The 20,153-nt window shown below is 40.1% G+C and overlaps 1 protein-coding gene across 1 annotated transcript in view; it reads left to right on the top strand.

Annotated features, from left to right (window-relative positions):
* Positions 1-360: 360 nt before the first annotated feature.
* The window catches only part of SCN7A (sodium voltage-gated channel alpha subunit 7), an 84,169-nt gene continuing 64,376 nt past the window's right edge, over positions 361-20,153 (top strand). The window contains exons 1-2 of the mRNA XM_088829855.1: positions 361-636; positions 19,069-19,304. Of these exons, the coding sequence (XP_088685981.1) occupies positions 627-636; positions 19,069-19,304 (246 nt within the window). The 5' untranslated portion in view covers positions 361-626. The remainder of the gene's footprint in view (positions 637-19,068; positions 19,305-20,153) is intronic.

Here is a 20,153-nt window from a genome sequence, read left to right as displayed (position 1 = left end):
CTCCTGTCCCTCCTACTCGCGGCTCGCGGCCACCGCCAGCCGCACCCCCGCTCTTCCTCCAGTCCCCACGCCTTCCTGCCCCAGCGGTCCTCCCCGCTCCCCGCCTCACCGGCCTGCCCCTCTCGCCCCCTGCCTCCCCGAGCCGCGGGCGGAAGAGGCGCCGCGGCCGCCGCTGGTCCGGCAGCCGCAGCCGCCGCGGACGGTCTGGGCCGCGGTCACCCCGCCCGCGCCCGGCCCCGAGGCTGAGGTCACGCTCTGGCCGGGGGACGAGGGAGTCGGCGAGCGCGGCGGGGCTGGGAGAGGGGCGGGAGGGGCGGGGAGGCCTCAAAAGCCGCTTCCCCGCGGCGGGCAGGGCTCCACTGCGCCTCTGCGCTGGAGAGGTCTTTGGGTGACTGACTGGACAGCCGCCCCAGAGACACTTTCCAGCCGGCAGTTCGGTGGGGTCCGTTGACTGCTGAGCTGTCGTGGCCCGGGTGGCATCAGCTGGTGAGGGCAGAAGCCACCTCCTGAGCAGCCAGAACTCAGGAAACCAGAGATCCCGGAGGAAAGAGAACCCAGGAGGAGAAAGGGGTTCCAGGGAGCCCAGCTTCTCAGAGTCCCCTTAGGGGCTGGTGGAAACCTATCACATGGCAGCAAGTAAGTACCTTTTTGTTGCTGTCAACCAGTCCTAGGTTGGTGATAGCTGCTGTCTGCTGCCAGCCTTTCCGACCCACCCTGCCTGCCCCACCCCATACACACCCTTAGGGTCCCCAGTAGGAAATTCTGGGCTCAGATTAAGAGAACTGCTTCAACAGCCTCCACAGTCTATGAATGTTTTTTCTGCACTGTATGTTATGTGTGGTCAGTTTTCTCATCTCACCAGGTAAGCTTCTGAAAGCAAGATGCTCTGGTAATGTAAAATTTCTGAACACCTTATATGCCAATGACTTTTTGGTTACATGGTACAATAATAGAACAGAAGGAATAAAAGCTTCTGCCAGATAAAGTATACTTCTTCTAACGCATCTTATCTCTTACTCCAAGTAACTTAGTCATTTCAAGATTGGTGCCTTTTGTGTAAGAATCAATAGTGTAAAATTAGCAGCACAAATGTGATAGGAAATGGCATGCCCAGTTCTAATGGCTGGGCGTTTTGGTGCTGTTTGGATCAACAGGTTTTTGTTTTCATTTTTCCATTGTTTGGCTCTGTAATATGCATACCTTCTGAAGGTTCCTTTTGAAAGTGATGATGATGTGTTCCTGGTGACTCTGGTTATATGTTGCTTTTAGGATATCAGTCTAAGAAGGACAAATGATGAATTCACGTGGAACAACACACTAATGGGTTCCTTTCATTAGTGGAAATCATGGAGTCGTTTGGATATGGGCCAGAAAAAAATCTCTTGAAATGGGAAGGAGTTTGGGTGGTGCTATTTGTGAATATTTTTCTTCCTAGCTATCATGTAGTCTATAGCAAATATAAGGAAGCTGGGCCCTGCTATGACCAGCCCTAATTCAGGTTTCTATAACCCAACCTCTAATTTTACAAGTAAAGAAGATAAGATCCATGAGTAATAATTTGATGAGCTTACTTGGGTTAATCACTGATGAGCTAATCACTGAAGAAAACTTTGAATTTAATATGACAAAAAACTTTAAATTTAATGTGGCAAAACTTCATTTTTTGTTTCTGTAAAATTGAAGTTATTTATCTTTTGATAAGCTTTATGTTTCTTATGTGTAAATGACATAAAAAAAAAACCAACTTACAGATCCTGATAAGTACCAAATGACAGAGATTACATGAAGGGTTGTGTAAAGGTAGTACCATGTGTAACTACTGCTTATATAAGGAATTGTTCCTCATTTTCATCCACTTCACTCTCTAGCTCTCAATTAAAGTCCAGTTCAATTTAAGTTTTGACAGACCTCACTAGAATGCACTAGAGGAAGCAAAATTCAAATTCAGGTCATGAACTATTGCCACCAGTACAATTTAAAGTATATTCAACCTGTGAGCCTCTATCCTTACAAATTGTGTGCCTTGGATAACAATTCATTCTCAAAATATGCTTTATTATCTTTCTCTTTTTAGTTTTAAATTTTGTTTTAGGTGTATGTTCTTACTTCCTTGGAATGAAACAATCAAATATTTGTATATTGCTGAATTTATTTGGTCCACTAATTAACACAGGGGAAGTCAAAGTTTAGGCATAAATACACTATTCCTGACTGCTAGGATTTATTAAAATTCTGTGCTGAGGGGAGAGGTACTGTGAGCTCCTTTTTACCACCAATATATTCAAAACAATAGGAGAAAAACCTAAAATAGGACATAGGCTCAGGAAAAGGAACCAGCAGATTTCAGATAACAGGATACAGTGTTACTGTGTCAGTTACCACTGGAGAGGGGGCCCTGGAGCTAAGCACCTACAACCTGGGTCCTCTGTTTCCTGTGGGAGAGGCTCTGGGTGGATAGTTGACACATTCCCACTAACTTTGTGCACGTAGATGAATACAGGTCTAAAGCACACTGGAAATGGGAACAACTATATTTTACTCAATGTCTCACTTAGGAAAGAAGTATCCTAATATGCCCTAGTCCTAGATCTCAGTATGACAGGATCTGTAACACCACTGAAATATTCAACCTTCAACCTACCACCATAAGTCTATTTTAAGTTTCTCTTAAAAACTGATGGTGGAGGCGTAAGCCTGAAACAGACATTCTTTGATTCCTGGGAGTCTAACTCCTGTCACAATTGGTCCACTGTTGAGACGACATCTACAAACTCTTTCCACCCTGACAAGCAATCATCCATGACACTAACTTGTATGGACAAACCTCATTTTTCCCTGAGTTGGTCCCCTTTTCTTCTATTAATATGGGCTAACCAAGGTCATACAAACAAGGTCTTACCTCTGAAACACTGAAAAAGGGAACCTTTAATGTTGAAGAGAAAATTTCCAAGGTTGTACTCCATACTGATATGGAGAAATCTCATTTGTCTAGATAACATAGCTCTATTATATACACAGCATTTCTGTTTGAATTGACTCAGTTTGTTGCTGACTGAGGACAGCCAACTCTGTGGACAGTTTTGATTGTGGTGACAGCCAGGTGCTGGACTGTATCAGCATCAAACAGAAGCTTAATGAAAATGTTGAAGCCCCCCTCAGGGAAATTTCTGATTTTAAAGATCAAAGATTACTCCGTCCAGGGCACTTGGTTTTAAACTAGGACAGAAGAGGATGCTGACTGGGGGCCATAGTCCCTGGTTGAATATATGGTGCTGAGTGGAATATTCCTTCTCTCCTTTAAATGACACGGTGAGGCTCCCCATCCACCAACCTCTCATTCTTTGGGTTTTTGCAGAGACTACATGGTCTAAGCACCTGATATAGGCTTTGGCTCTGGTCCATATCTGGTCTCACCCTAGTATGTTTTATGGCTCCTCTCTAGTTGCTTTCCAATTTGAGAAGGAGTTGGTGTCTGTGTATTTGGTTCTACATTTGAAAAGCTAGAGTAGTTTCAGGGTGGTATAAGTAGATCCCGTAAAAGCAGACCGACTGTTTCAGAGTGACCAGGAGCAGAGGTAAATAGCCAGTTCTAAGAGGTCTCTAGGGTTCCAGTGACTATGTGAGTTCTGGAATGTTTCTAAATTTTGTGTTCCACAGATTCAGTGGAGCCTGAAACCATAGGCCAGAGGGTCTCAGGATTGCTAATGAGTCTAGAAGTTACATACATAGCAAGCTGTCCTTTGTGTTATTCTCAGAGGAGCAAGAATACTTTCCTCCCTCTTGAGCTCTTAGTTCTTAGGTGGCGTCTGTCCAGATTCTTCTGATCAAGGGTCTGATTGACTAGGGTCAAAAGAATAGCTAGTTCTGGAAATACTCTGGCTTTTCCCCAGTGTGCTTGTTTTGGTGGCCTGGGCAGGCACGGCTGTAAATTATTATCATATCCATAGAAACAAGGAAACAAGGGACCCTGCTAGTGAACCATGGGGTTGCCATAGAGAAGCTCAAGTGGACATACTTCAAACCCAGGCAACTTTCCATCATGTTCCTGGAACTCTTCTCTGCCTCCACTGCCAGTTCTAACTCTTACACTGGTGAGAGTTCATCTCCCATAGACACTTACTCTCCTGCATCCTATCAAAGCATTCAGACATGTATTGACCTGTCCATTGACCTTTCCTTGGGCTTGTTCTTTTAAGTGGATGTGAAAAGAGACGGGGTACTAAGACTCTCATAAGACACTCTCGTCCAGATTTCTTCTCCTCAGTATAAATCATAACACTGTGAATGTGTGGTATCTGAATTCCTGAACTGCTCCTCTCTGGAAAGATGACTCTTCCAAAGACCTGATCTCCAGGTTATATTAGTGAACCATCACTAGAATTCGAGTCTATTAGATTCGAGGAGAGTTCAGGTGGCTCAGACAGTAAAGAATCCCCTGCAATGCAGGAGACCTGAGTTTGATCCCTAGGTTGGGTAGATTCCCCTGGAGAAGGGAATGACTCCACTCCAGTATTCCCCTGGAGAAGGGAATGACTCCACTACAGTATTCTTGCCAGGTGGGCTAAATCCCAAGGGGTTGCAAAGAGCTGGACACGACTGAGCAACTAACCCTTTCACCTTTCACTTCAGTTCTCAAAGAAGAACTTTTAATTTTGGGGAAAGATGGAACGTATTCCTTTGGATTTTTGCTGGTACTCATTTATTTCCAAGACTTCTTACCTAAGTTTTAAATTCAGAAAAGTACCCAGAATGAAAAATTCTTAAGAAATAAAATCAAAACAAAATGGCAATGCATACTTATATTTTTGAGAAAATTACTTATTTACTACTTTCTTCTGCAGAATAACATATTCTAGGAATGTGTTGGCTGAAATTTTCACAGTGCGGTAGTTGAGTCCAGAATTAAGTGGATGTATTGAATTCAAATCAGGATGACCACAGCTGCAGGCAGAATCTACATCCAAGTGTTCAGTTCAGTTCAGTTCAGTCGCTCAGTCGTGTCCGACTCTCCGTGACCCCATGAATCACAGCACGCCAGGCCTCCCTGTCCATCACCAACTCCCGGAGTTCACTCAAACTCATGTCCACAGAGTCGGTGATGCCATCCAGCCATCTCATTCTCGGTCGTCCCCTTCTCCTCCCGCCCCCAACCTTTCCCAGCATCAGAGTCTTTTCCAGTGAGTCAACTCGTCTCATGAGGTGGCCAAATTATTGCAGTTTCAGCTTCAGCATCAGTCCTTCCAATGAACACCCAGGATCGATCTCCCTTAGAATGGACTGGTTGGATCTCCTTGAGGTACAAGGGATACTCAAGAGTCTTCTCCAGCACCACAGTTCAAAAGCATCAATTCTTCGGCAATCAGCTTTCTTCACAGTAGGAGTCAGATAATCAAAGCTAAACAGGAAGTAAGCAACTAAAGTGAAAAATGTGATCCCAAAGCAGAAAAAGAAATAGGCTGAAGTCACGGAGAACAGACAGCTATAAAATTCCAGGAGGATTGGCATTATTCTGGTCAATCTCCTTTATTCCTAAGCCTTCAGTGTATAAACTTTACATTTCTGGATTTTAATAATGCTTGCACATGGTAAATTATGTTCAAGTAGTACTTTTCAGGTGGCACAGTGGTAAAGAATCTGCCTGCTAATTCAGGAGACGCAAGAGACATGGGTTCAATCCCTGGGTCAGGAAGATCCCCTGGAGTTGGAAATGGCAACTCACACCTGTATTCTTGCCTGGAGAATCCCATGGACAGAGGAGAGCCTGGTGGGTTACAGTCCATGGGGTCACAAAGAGTCAGACATGATTGAGTGACTGAGCAAGCACTCATGAGTATAGAAATACTAACAAGAAAGCAACTTTGATACCTTTTCAGTCCCTCTCCATAGACATAGCAGTTCCTTCCTTTTAGAGGGAAACATCATGCATGTGTAAGCATACGTGCCACTGTGTATCTAATCCTCATAAAACATTTTATTCAAAGATGTTCTTTGAATGCAATGCAAGCTGTTCTCAACACTATGTTTTTCACTAAATAATTTATTTGGTGAATCTTTCCATATGAACTTAAACTTCAGCAACATATTCATAAGGCAGTTTAACTGCTGGGTGAAAGAGTTCATTCAGCATTGTTTTAGGGAGTATTGTCAAGCAGTCTTTCAGAAAAAAATGTACTTGTTTACACTCTCAACTGAACCATGAGAGGGCCCATTACTTCTATATCCTAGCCTGCCAAAGATGGCATCCATTGGGAAGAATCTCAAGTATGTCTCTAGAGTTTTACTGGTAAAATTATTGATTGTTTTAATCTTACCGTATCTTTCAAAATACCGTGACTCATCTTTCCTGATGCTTCCTAAAAGACAATTAGAATATTTTTGTATCCTTCATGAGAAAAAAGTAATGCATCTAATATCATTTGACTTCTAAACCCTGGGGAAGAAAAAACAATTGAGAACTCTAGGTGAAAGGGCTTTGCATCAGAGAATTTAGCTGTGAGTCATTACAGAAACTGGGAAAGATGAAATATAAGCCATAATACATCTATGAAGTGCAATCAAAAGGCTCCAATGAACAGAAATATGATCTAAATTCTTCACTAAAGCAGGTGTGGTTCCTATATTCTCAACAATACAGAGATTCCAGTTAATCATTACATTAACTCTGTCTCCCTCACTTAGCATGCAGTACCTTCTAGTCTCCAAATGTTTACAGCCTTGTTACTACTATCATTACATTTTTTTGCAATTATCTGAAGGTAATTGGTAAAAGAGGCTTGCTGCATTATCCGTGTCTAATAGCATAATTGTCTCAAAATAGCTTGGAAAACATGTGAGAAGTCATTTTACCCTTTATTTCCTATTTCCTGTCATAGTGAAATTGACATTTGCTGTTATCACTTCTCTATGGATCTATGGTGCTAATTTTTGCTTCATTTTTTAGTTTGCATTATCTTGCTGTACAGGTCTACACCTTTGTAAGTTACGCTAAATCTTTTGGTAAATGTATTAAAAGAATTAATATATATATATATATATATTACCCCTTACAGAGTAAAACATTTTGTAATTTCTCTTCGGCAAAGCTACCCTAGCATCTGTTTCTCATGCCTAGGATCAACTCTATCTTCCCAGAAAGCATATGGGTTGATTACTTAGATGCAGTAGTTTTAATTCCCTCAGGTGGGAAAAATGGAAGTGAAGAGGCTGTGAGTGCTCTGGACAGTCACCTCCTACATGTACAATATCTGTCTTCACAGCTTGACTGCATTACTGGTAGGCTGTGCTCTGGGAATCAACTGAGGGACAGGGAAGCAATGAGTAATAGGATCGGAGGGAGAGAAAAAAGCACTGACTTCTGTTAGCCCCTTTCTTCCCTGGCCTTCATGGTCTCTAAGACGATGCAGCTGCAGTTGCTGATTGAGAACGCTGCTTATCCACACAGCCTCCTCCCTGGGAACTAAGCTACAGAGGGGCCGAGCATGAGACGACTGGTTGAGTGACTGTGTCATTCATCACCTAACTCAGATGCGTTCCTTTGAAAAGGACAGTGAATGACATAAATAATTAGTTCTCAGCAACAAAAATACACTCAAACTGTCCCTGGAACCCTGTGATTCCTGGTCATGCTACTGAACTATGAAACTGAGTGGGTCAGAAACAAAAGGAAAGGGTGGAAGGGAAAAGTTAGATTTATTATCTTTGGGGGAACTTGGCAACAGGATAAGGTGGATGTTCTGGTTGCATATTTTATTTCAAACTCTAGATCTGTTTTGCACCAGGACATATGTAGTAGAATGGCAACACCTGGTAAAATTAAGGCACCCACAGAATCAGGAAAATTCTAGAGCTGAGGGAGATAAGGGGTCCAGAGAGGTGAAAGCATGTGATCCTTTGGAGAAGTGATATTCTAAAGCAAGTATTTGCCTCAGAAATTCTGGTATAAGCCTCATCTGTCTCTCATACTTGGGATATCAGAGAACATAAAACAACATGTAATGATGTCTCTGCTTGCTTTATGAGGGTGGTTGGATGAAGCATGGCTATCAGCCAAGGAATCTTTCTCTCTAGCAGGCTGCATTAGGTTCATCCCAAGGGGCCCTAGCCCAAGATACTCTGAAATTGTCTGTCTGGGTTGGGCGCTGACTCCTACATTTTCAATATTAGCACTAATATCCAGTCAAGAGCTGATATAATTCAAATCAGGTGCAATGAGAAGGTATTCTTTCCCTACAACTCTCCTTATCCGGATGTTGATCCAAGGCCACCATCTTTTCCCCTTCTCCATCCTCTCAGAGGCCTCAGGATTCATAAACTGCAGGTTTGACACTCTCACATCTAGTCAACCACCGAGGACCACATTATTGAAGGTTTTGTGCCAATCTCAAGCTAACCTAGAGCCAGAGTAGGTGCTGGAGGTTTATAGTTGGCCTTAGATGACAACTGGTCCAGAGCTCTTCCATCTGATTTGCAGATTTAGGGCACTGTTTGTGGATCTATGAGCTTAGTTCCACTGGTTAGAAACTGAGCAAAAATGAAGGACCAAGAAAATCCAGTTTCACTGCAGATTGAGAGGATGCTTAAGGAGGTCAGCTGGTTATGAATGGTCCCAAGAGCACCAAGGTATAGTTCAAGTTCTGTATTTTTAAAACAAATATTGAGACCATATATTATACCTCAGGGGAACCAGTTGCATCAAGGATATTAGGACTGAAGACAATATAGAATCTAATCGCATCTAATCTAATCTAATCTAATCACACAGAGCCCCTTTGAATTCCTTTGGGAAGTGGCAAAGAGTACTTTTACTTTTTAATTGTTAACCCCTAATATGGCTACTGGCCAGGAATTTTTGGTTAATGATCTAACAGATCTTTGGGTTCATGGAAGTACAATTCTAGGAAGATTCCACTTCCATTACAATGTGCTCATTTTTCAGTGTAACAAGGGGTAATTCAGAAATCCCAGAGGCCACTTTCACAAAACAGTGGAAATTTTGAGAATACCTAGAAAAATTGGGAACATTGAGTGCTTTAGAATATTGAGTTAGACCACTTTCCTAGACTTACTGGTAGGGAACCAAAGCAGTTGTTTTCTTAGAAGATTCAAATAAGACTACTTAGGGTAAAATTAGCTTAACCTTTTATGTTCCTGGCAATCGGGCTTTCTGTTGCCTTTATCACTGTCAGAATAGTATTTTTTGTTGAGCCTGGAGACCCTCACTGGGATCGTATACCCAGTGATCTGCATCCCTTCTTGGTATTTCAGCTGTCACTAAGCTTCCTGTTCCTTGTTCTTAGACAATTTGCAATCAGATGCAGATAGACGGTTAACTGACGCTGGCTGTGATTTCCTATTGTGTGTATTGACTGTGTCATTCTGAAGTTTAAGGTCCTTGACTGTGCTTCTTTCTTCAAGAAGAGAGATGTTAATTCTCATTGTTGGAAAGTTTGACGAACTCTCTGTAGAATCCAGACCCACTAGTGTTGGAGATGATTTTAATTTGCATCTCGTTTGCTTTGAAATAATAATTTTCAGAGATAACCAAGATAACTTGATTCTTATTTATTTACAAGTTTGTCTCCCATTGCTCTTAAATTCAGTAACTATAATTTATTAATATTTACAGCACTGATACCTAGCTCAGTGCTTGGCATTTAATAAATACATGTTCCACAAATGACTGATAAATAAATGAATGTCAAAAGCAAACACCATGGTTAAACTTATTGCCCTATATGACATGTCAAACTGCAATAACAATCTTTAAAGGAAAATTAGAGCTCACTTTTTAAAAACATAGCTGAAACCAAAAAGCTGAAATACAGAATTATAAACATATATGATTATAGATATATTTTTTAGAGACTTGAGAGATAGTTTTGAGAGTGCTTGCAACCACTTTCTGCAACATGTGCTGTGTTTAGTCACCCAGTCGTGTCCAATTCTTTGCAACTGCATGGACTGTAGCCAGGCTCCTCTGTCTGTGAAGATTCTCCAGGCAAGAACACTGGAGTGGGTTGCCATATCTTCCCAACCCAGGGATCGAACCCAGGTCTCCCACACTGCAGGCAGATTCTTTACCATCTGAGCCACCAGGGAAGTCTTCTGTAAGACAACGTATTCCAATAATGTGTTAAAAAGGAGTCTGAGATGGGTTAGGACAAGGAAACTAAGGGAGGATGCAGTTGAGCAATCTGGAAATCTGAAGCCACCAAAAGGCCCAGAACGGGGACCTGAAGTAGGCCATTCCTAAGTTAGGCACACATGTTGTTGTTCAGTCTCCCAGTCATGTCCAACTCTTTGCGACCCCATAGACTGCAGCACTCCCAGCCTCCCTGTCCCTTCAGTTCAGTTCAGTTCAGTCGCTCAGTCGTGTCTGACTCTCCGTGACCCGATGAATCACAGCACGCCAGGCCTCCCTGTCCATCACCAACTCCCGGAGTTCACTCAAACTCATGTCCACAGAGTCGGTGATGCCATCCAGCCATCTCATTCTCTGTCATCCCCTTCTCCTCCCGCCCTGAACCTTTCCCAGCATCAGAGTTTTTTCCAGTGAGTCAACTCGTCGCATGAGGTGGCCAAATTATTGCAGTTTCAGCTTCAGCATCAGTCCTTCCAATGAACACCCAGGTCCCTTACCATCCCCCAAAATTTGCCCAAGTTCATGTCCATTGCAACGGTGATGCCATCCAGCCACCTCATCCTCTGATGCCCTCTTCTCCTTTTGCCCTCAATCTTTCCCAGCATCAGGGATTTTTCCAGTGAGTCAGCTGTTCGCATCAGATGACCAAAATACTGGAGCTTCAACTTCATCATCAGTCTTTCCAACAAGTATTCAGGATTGATTTTCCTTGAGCTTGACTGGTTTGATCTCTTTGTTGTCCAGGGGACTTTCAGGAGTCTTCTCCAGCACCACAGTTCAAAGGCATCAACTCTTTGGTACTCTGTCTTCTTTATGGTCCAGCTCTCACAAGCATACATGACCACTGGGAAAACCATAACCGTGACTGTATGGACAGTTGTTGGCAGAGTAATGTCTCTGCCTTTCAATACACTGTCTAGGTTTGTCATTGCATTCCTGCCAAGAAGCAGTTGTCTTCTGATTTCATGGCTCCAGTCACCTTCCGCAGTGATTTTAGAGCCCAAGAAGAGGAAATCTGTCACTACTTCCACCTTTTCCCCTTCTCTTTGCATGAAGTAATGGGGCCGTGATCTTAGTTTTTTTTTTAATATTTAGTTTTAAGCCAGCTCTTTCAGTGTCCTTCTTCACCCTCATCAAGAGGCTTTTTAGTTCCTCTTTACTTTCTGCCATTAGAGTGGGATCATCCACATATCTGAGGCTGTTGAGGTTTCTCCCGCCTATCTTGATTCCAGCTTGTAACTCATCCAGCCCAGCACTTCTCATGATGTGCTCAGCATATAGGTTAAACAAACAGCATGACAGCAGACAGCCCTGTTGTACTCCTTTCTCGATCTTGAACCAATCAATTGTTCCATACCAGATTCTAACTGCCGCTTCGTAACCTGTATACAGGTTTCTCAGGAGACAGGTAAGATGGTGTGGTATTCTCAGCTCTTTAAGAGCTTTCCACAGTTTCTTATGATCCACAGCCTTTAGTGTAGTCATTGAAACAGAGACAGGTGTTTTTCTGAAATTCCCTTGCTTTCTCTATGACCCAGCGAATGTTGGCAATTTGATCTCTGGTTCCTCTGCCTTTTCTAAACCTAGTTTGGACATCTGGAAGTTCTTCATTTGCATATGCTAAAGCCTAGCATGCAAGATTTTAAGCATGACCTCACCAGCATGGGAGATGAGTGCAGTTGTTGGATAATTAGCACATTCTTTGATCCTACCCTTCTTGGGAATTAGGATGAGGGTTGACCTTTTCCAGTCCTGTGACCACTGCTGGGTCTTCCAGATTTGCTGACATACTGAATGTGATGCTTTGATGACATCATCCTTTAGGACTTTGAATAGATAGCTCTCCTGGAATTCCATCACACCCACTAACTTTATTAATAGCAGTGCTTTCTAAGGCCTACTTGACTTCACACTCCAGAATGTCTGGCTCTGGGTGACTGACCACACCATCTTAGTAATCTGGTTCACTGAGATCTTTTTTGTGCAGAGGAAAGACATGTATTCTCTCCATGTCTTGTTGATCTCATCCGTGTCTACGAGGTCTCTGCCGTTTCTGTCCCTATTGTGCCTGTCTTTGGGCAAAGTGTTCCCTTGATACTTCTAATTATCCCAAAGGGATGTCTAGTCTTTCCCTTCTGTTGTTTTCTCCTGTTTTTGCACTGTTCATTGAAGAAGGCCTTCCTGTCTCTCCTTGCTAGTCTTTGGAACTCAGCTTTTAGTTGTATGTACCTTTCACTTTCTCCCTTGCTTTTCACTTCTCTTCTTTTTTCCAGCTATTTGTGAAGCCTCCTCTGACAACCACTTTGTCTTTGTGCTTTTCCTTTTCTTTGGGATAGTTTTGTTCGCTGCCTCCTGTGCAATATTATGGACCTCAGTCCATAGTTCTTCAGGCACACTGTTTACTAGATCTAATCCTTTGAATCTATTCATTACCTCCACTGCATATTCATAGAGGATTTGATTTAAGTCATACCTGGCTGGCCTAGTGGTTTTCCTGGTTTTCTTTAGCTTAAGCCTGAATTTTGCTATGAGAAGCTGATGATCTGAGCCATAGTCAGCTCCTAGTCTTGTTTTGCTGACTGTATACAGCTTCTCAATCTTTGGCTACAAAAAATATAATCAATTTGGTATTGACCACTTTTTGATGTCCATGTGTAAAGTCATCTCTTGTGTTATTGAAAAAGGGTGTTTGCTATGACCAGTACATTCTCTTGGAAGAATTCAGTTAGCCTTTGCCCTGCTTCACTTAGCCATTCGTTCCTCCAGGGGATTACATTTAGTCAGAATTCTCTGCTGTGACCTGTCCATTTTGGGTGGCCCTACACAGCATGGTCATAGCTTCATTGAGTTATGCAAGCCCCTTCGCCATGACAAGGCAGTGATCTGTGAAGGGGTTGGCACACACAATGAGGAGAAATAACCAAAATTGGCTAAACCCTGAACAGAACACAGCTGTAGAGAGTGTAAAGACAAGAACCAAAAATCCAATCATTTAAGTCAGGAAGGAGTGACACAATCTTAGGGGCAAGAAAAAGTTGGATTAAAGAAAATGTTAGCTATACCGGGGTAAAGATATTCCAATACAGGAAAAATCCAAGAATATAAATTAGTTATGCAGCAAGTGGAGTGAAGGCTGAACCAATTTTTCATGGTTAGAGCTTATATACACGTGGTAATGCAGTAGCTATTTTCATCAGATATTTGATCTGCCCTAACAGCTGCCTTTCAGTCAGTCCTCACATGTAGAAATATTTCTGTTGTCCTCGTATGTAGAAATATTTCTAGCTGTGCCACTTTAAATCATCAGGTAATAAATGTGGCATGTTTTGAATTATACTTGTTACAGTCCAAACTTGAGTTGACTTTGATACAATTCTTGCCAAAATCTTACTTTCGCAATTCAGTTTTTTAGAAAAGCAGTCTAATGGAAAGATTAACTGTTAATCTTTCTATATTTTTCAGGCATTTGTGCTATATTAAAATCACTCACCAGAAAACATAGTGCCTGGATCATACTTCATAAATTCCCCACAGAAATGCTTTTACTGAATTATGATTTAATGATTAATAATTTACAATCTGCACTCAGCTGTCTAAAAGTCATATGCAAGCCGGTTTCACTTGATTAAGTGCTTGCATTTCTTTGTCATACTATAGAAGACAGTGTCCACTATCTATTTAATCTAGTCAACAGCCATGTAGTTTAATTCAACATCAAAATTATGACTAATGAAGTCTTTTGGTGTAATTGGCTGGGTAGGGAGAGAGAATTAACAGTGGTAGTCAGTACTGTGGAGCAGGCTTACGTATATAGTCTGGTTTCACAGTGATGACCCTGTGAGATACGTTAGGGGTTCCAAAGTTTACCCAGGCTGTGTTATTAAAGTCTCATAGCTAGTAGGTGGCAAACTGAGGAATCAAAGATTGTTGTGCTATGAAGTGATAACAGAAAGAAAAAGAGGATTATATTTGGACTATACACATAGAATGTGTGTGTGTATGTTAGTCACTCGGTCATGTCGGACTCTTTTTCAACCCCATGGACTATAGCCGATCTTCCCCACCCAGGGATCAAACCTGGGTCTCCTGCATTGGAGTCAGATTCTTTACTATCTGAGCCACCAGGGAAGCCCATACAATAAGAATACTGACTGACAAATTAAATTCTGAGGTTTCTATGGGTGGTGTCCAAAAATATTTTCATTAATGGTAGCATCTTTGCAATAAGTTTGACATCCCTTTGTATCTACTTTTAAGGACAATAGTTTTTATACACATAAACTTAATAATGTTTCTTTGCAGTTGGAATGTATCCCTAAAATATAAAAGAAACATTTTTACTTAATATGAAATGATATTTGTAAAATGCTTTTGATTTTGTTCATTCAATGCTGCATAGGTTTAGTTTATCTAATATTTAGCCCAAACTTTTAGGTCATATGATACTCTGTGAAAATTCAGTTCAAAGATTCTAGGATTGGAAAGTTCTAAAGTCACAGTCAATGAATAACTCATCTATAGATGGAATGATTTGAATTTTATCAACATTCTGATCCCATTTGAAGACCTTCCAGTTTACAGGCATACCTTCTGGGTGTGGTCATGGAGTACAGCAGAAGAGAGAGTAACTGCCTCCTCCAGTTTCCTTCAGTATAGATAAAGGTTATATTAGCTTTCTAGGTAGACAAAATCAGCATTGATTTATATTGCAATTACTGTTAAGTAAATCCCTTTGGCAGTTTTCTCTACTGCAAAAATATACTGGCTGCATTTGTGCAGACAAATGCAGTTTTGGTTCAAATTTCAAAACCTGATGTGTATTGCCACTATACTATTATTTGATTAAATTTGACCAATCATTCTAAAATATAAAATTATATCACATTTAAAAATTTTTGTTTACTTTGAACCTATTATGTGCCAATCACTGTACTAGGCATTTCATTCACACTGACTTTATCGTTACTTAACCTGAGTAGGATCCTAATTTTATGACTGACAGTTTCAAGAATATAAGTAATTTGACTGAGACCTCTAAAAACAGAACAGAATTAGTAATACAATTTAGGATTTCATTGTAGGTCTAATTCCTAAGTTTGTGATTTTGTTTATACTAGCCTATAACCATGAGCGATTAAGGAACAATTCAAGGAATTCCATGTAAGGAGTACAATTTTGAAAGCTTATTAAAATTTTAAAGGAAGATTCTATGTGTAAGTAAGAGAAAACTTCAGTTGTTTGTAGTGTGTCTTCATAAATTGTACTGATTCAAAGCATTTTGACTCCCCTCAACAAAATTTGATATGTGAAGTATTACTGTGTTATTGTTATTCATTCATTCACGCGTGCCTGACTCTGCCACCCCGTGAATGAGAGCATGCCAGGCTTCCCTGTCCTTCACTATCTCCCAGAGTTTGCTCAAACTCATGTCCTTTGAGTTAGTGATGCCATCCAACCATCTCTGTCACCCTCGTCTCCTCCTGCCCTCAATCTTTCCCAGCATCAGAGTCTTTTCCAGTGAGTTGGCTCTTTGCATCTGTTGGCCAAAGTATTGAAGCTTCAAATTCAACATCAGTCCTTCCAATAAACACCCAGGACTGATCTCCTTTAGGATGGACTGGTTGGATCTCCTTGCTATTCAAGGGACTCTCATGAGTCTTCTTCAACACCACAGTTTGAAAGCATCAGTTCTTTGACACTCAGACTTCTTTATGGTCCAACTCTCACATCCATACATGACTACTGGAAAAACCATAGCTTTGACTATATGGACCTTTGTTGGCAAGGTGATGTCTTTGCTTTTTAATACACTGTCTAGGTTTTTCATAGCTTTTCTTCCAAGGAGCAAACATCTTTTAATTTCATGGCTACAGTCACCATCCACAGTAATTTTAGAGCCCATGAAAAAAAGTCTGTCTATTTCCAGTTTTTCCCTATTTGCCATGAAGTGATGAGACCAGATGCCATGATCTTTGTTTTTTGAATGTTGAGTTTTAAGACAGTTTTTTCACTCTCCTCTTTCCATATCTGGTTCTAACTGTTGCTTCTTGACCCGCATATAGGTTTTTCAGAAGGCAGGTAAGGTAGTCTGGTATTCAGTTCAGTTCAGTTCAGTCGCTCAGTCGTGTCCAACTCTCCGCGACCCCATGAATCACAGCACGCCAGGCCTCCCTGTCCATCACCAACTCCCGGAGTTCACTCAAACCCATGTCCGTTGAGTCAGTGATGCCATCCAGCCATCTCATTCTCTGTCGTCCCCGTCTCCTCCTACCCCCAATCCCTCCCAGCATCAGAGTCTTTTCCAATGAGTCAACTCTTCGCATGAGGTGGCCAAAGTATTGGAGTTTCAGCTTTAGCATCAGTCCTTTACCATCTCTTTAAGAATTTTCTCAGTTCAGTTTCAATTCAGTTCAGTTGCTCAGTCGTGTCCGACTCTGCGACCCCATGAATCACAGCACGCCAGGCCTCCCTGTCCATCACCAACTCCCAGAGTTCACTCAAACTCATGTCCATCGAGTTGGTGATGCCATCCAGTCATTCTCTGTTGTCCCCTTCCCTTCCTGCCCCCAATCCCTCCCTGCATCAGGGTCTTTTCCAATGAGTTTGTTGTAATTCACACAGTGAAAGACACTGGTGTAATCAGTTAAGCAGAAGTAGATGTTTTTCTGGAATTCCCTTAGTTTTCCTATGGTCCAGTACATGTTAGCAATTTGATCCCTGGTTCCTCTGCCTTTTCTAAATCTAACTTGTACATCTGGAAGTTCTTGGTTCATGCACTGTTCAAGCCTAGCTTGAAGGATTTTGAGCATTGTGTTTATATGTGCATATGGTATGTAATAAACAATTATTAATGGTCCTTTAATAAGTATTTTGTGCATGATTAAAGCAAGTTATTTGAAAAATAGGTAAATTTTTTGATGTTCAATTGTTAGTTTTCACTAACTTACAGAGAGGGTTCCAAGTTGATTATATGTTAATATTTCTATTCCATATTTCTCTCTTTAAAATTGCTTAATACCCCATCCTTGCAATATCCTTTGAGAGTCTTGGGCATAAGCAGACATTGCTATTATGAAAATGTCCCTCTCTGTGGTCACAAATGACTGAACCAAGGGAAAATAAGTTCATTGGATAGAGTATCTTTTTGTCTACATTTTTGGAAATAGAATTTATAGGTGGGAGCTTAAATTGAAAAATCAAATAAAGTTCAAGCAGGGGTGGCATTTTGTTCTATATACATTCTTGGAAGTGAACATAGAAAGTCAGTCTTTAGATACCTAATGCAGTAGGGATTAAAAGAAAAGTCAATAAAACTGTGATGTCATGAAATGTATAAGGAGTTGTCCCAGTGATTATTTTCCATTTTTATATTTCAGGATTAAGAAATGGACTATATGTGTCCTTTCCTTGGATGTCTGGAGATTATCATTTGTATAGTTAAAATATCTCTTACAAACCACTTATTTAAAGCTGGTGATAGTTTGATTCTCACAATTATTTATACTCCATTATTGTTAACCAAGTTATTTTTTTTTCTTACTTTCCACTAATAGCAAGTAATGGATTCAACTATTAAAAAACTCAATTTTACACAACAGAGGAAAATTCTGGATTAGTGTATCTGTGTGTATGTTACATATGTATGTTATTTCTGTCTTATGACATACCGTATCAATAGGATAAATTTATCTAAGGCTGGCACTATAAGAGACAAAATATATATATTGAAAATGCTGAAATATCAAGTACAAAATTTCTGATCATTGTTTGCAATAGTAGAATTGCACTGAGGGTTAAAGAGAATGTATAGTCAGTTGTCACTGAGTAGAGTCACTTGAAGAGTTGGTTTTGACAGAAATTGGGCTGGAAAAAATCAGCAAAAGATCATATTTCTATGTAAAAGGAAAGAATAAGTTTTATAAATGGAGAAGTGATACATGAAATTATATTTAATGAAGACTAATTCAAGTGGCCTGTAGAATAACTTGAAATAGATATAGACTAGAATTGAGAGAAGCCTGTAAAGACTACTAGAGCAATCCAGAGATAGAATTACAAAGGTGGCTACCTTGATGTAGTGTATGAACAATGGACAGTATTTAAATAACTGATGGAAAACTACTGTAAGAAAATTATTTTTTTCTAAGGAATTCGTGACAAAGAAAAACATTTTATGAGTAATTTTCAAAATATTGAGTTTATATGTAATTTTACAATGACTGTTAGGTTAAAGAGTGGTTTTAGTCTTGGGAAAAAACAACTAATTTTGTTTTTACTTGTTAAATTGCTGTCATTGGTGGATTGATACATAGATGACTGAGGGAAGGGCGTGTTTTGGGAAATGTACTTGGTGAATACCTATTTATAGTAGTTAAAACTCTGTCTTTGCCTATGTATTTATCAAAAAGATTAGGTAAAAGAGGGAAAAGCAAAACTTTAAAGGATATCAAAGTTGAAATTTTGGGGGAAAACCTAAGTCAAAGGAAGTGATCAGAGCTGTAGGAAGAGATACAGAAGAGTGGGTCACAGAGCCAATGAAGATTGATTTTAGAGAAGCAAAGTCTAGTCAATGACTAAATACAGCTGAGAGTGAAATGATTGGGTTTGGTCTTCCAACAATCTGTAGCCACTTTAGAACTTTTTCATTACAGGGGAGAAACTGAAAGGCAGATTTCAGTAAAAGAAAGGGGATTGAATGGATGAGTAAATGAAATAGAATGAGTTATTGATGAAATTACAAATTAAGTCTAATATTAAGGGAAACAAAACCAAGTTTAATAACTCAAATTTCTCTTAAATGCAGGAATTTTCATTGACTGCATTGTTTGCCATTCTCTTTCATTCATAGCCTAGCCTTTTGTACTTTAATTTTTTTCTTTATTATATCCAAATCTTATATAGAAATGAAGAAAATACTTTTCTTGCAGGGGCAAAATCGAAAATGGCTTCCCCAGAACCTAAGGGCCTGGTCCCTTTCACGAGAGAGTGTCTTGAAGTTATGGAACAGCACAGTGCTAAAAAGCCCAGTGAGGAAGACAAAGATTTAAATCCGAACTGTGACTTGGAAGTTGGAAAAGAGCTTCCATTTGTTTATGGAAATCTTCCTCAAGCAATGGTGTCAGAGCCATTGGAAGATGTGGACCCATACTACACTAATAAAAGGGTAAGGATTAAGTAAGCTTACTATGGCTATATTTTTATTCACTTTCCAGACATGCAAAAAACTGTAATTGAGAAAGAATGAAAAAAGACAGAAGAATAAGTGAAGAGGTAATTTTAAGTTATAGAAAACTGGACAAGAAATTTCACACATATTTGAGATTTTTGTCAAAACTGATTATTTGCCTGGTAGATTACTTTGTTTCGGATAACTGTACTTTGTATGTAATAAGCTGTACTGGCATACCTTAATGTTTCATTTTATGGGAGCATGATGGTTGGCTACTTAAGGGTATTGATTTTAAAATAACTATAATATAAAATTTTAATTATATCTATACCAGTTTCAACTGTTCAACTTGATGTGCTTACTCAGTAGTTAGGGAAATAAAACCAAACTATATTTCATTCATAAATTTTATTCACTCATACAGTCACATCCTATCTTATTCCCAGAATGATTTGAGAAAATTACTAAATATTTGACAATTCAGCAAGAAGCACAAAATAGTAAAAATAAAAATGATTTGCTTAGAAAAGACAGATCTGTGTGAACTGACAAAGCTGGAAGAATTTTGAATTACTGCTTCAGGAACACTTCAGCTTTTACAAGGCAAAAATCTATGAACAGGCAAGAGCAGAGATTAATTCTGAAATAAGAAAGAGATGGGCTGATGATAGAACTGGAACCCTGTAGTTGTTGTAAATTGTGGGAAATAAGATGAGATAATGGAGATGACAACATGGTTTTAATGTGATGGCCAAAGTACTGATGTGATCAATGCAATGTTTAAATAAGATTAATCTAGAGACTTCTACATTACTATTTCATGGTAGTGATAGAGTCAGAAAG

This window comes from Moschus berezovskii, chromosome 2 (assembly GCF_049115385.1).
Source record: "Moschus berezovskii isolate FMDL1 chromosome 2, NW_MosBer_1.0, whole genome shotgun sequence".
NCBI classification, from domain to species: Eukaryota; Metazoa; Chordata; class Mammalia; order Artiodactyla; family Moschidae; genus Moschus; species Moschus berezovskii.
Note: the sequence above shows the minus strand (reverse complement) of the source record. Positions and strands in the feature narration are given on the sequence as shown.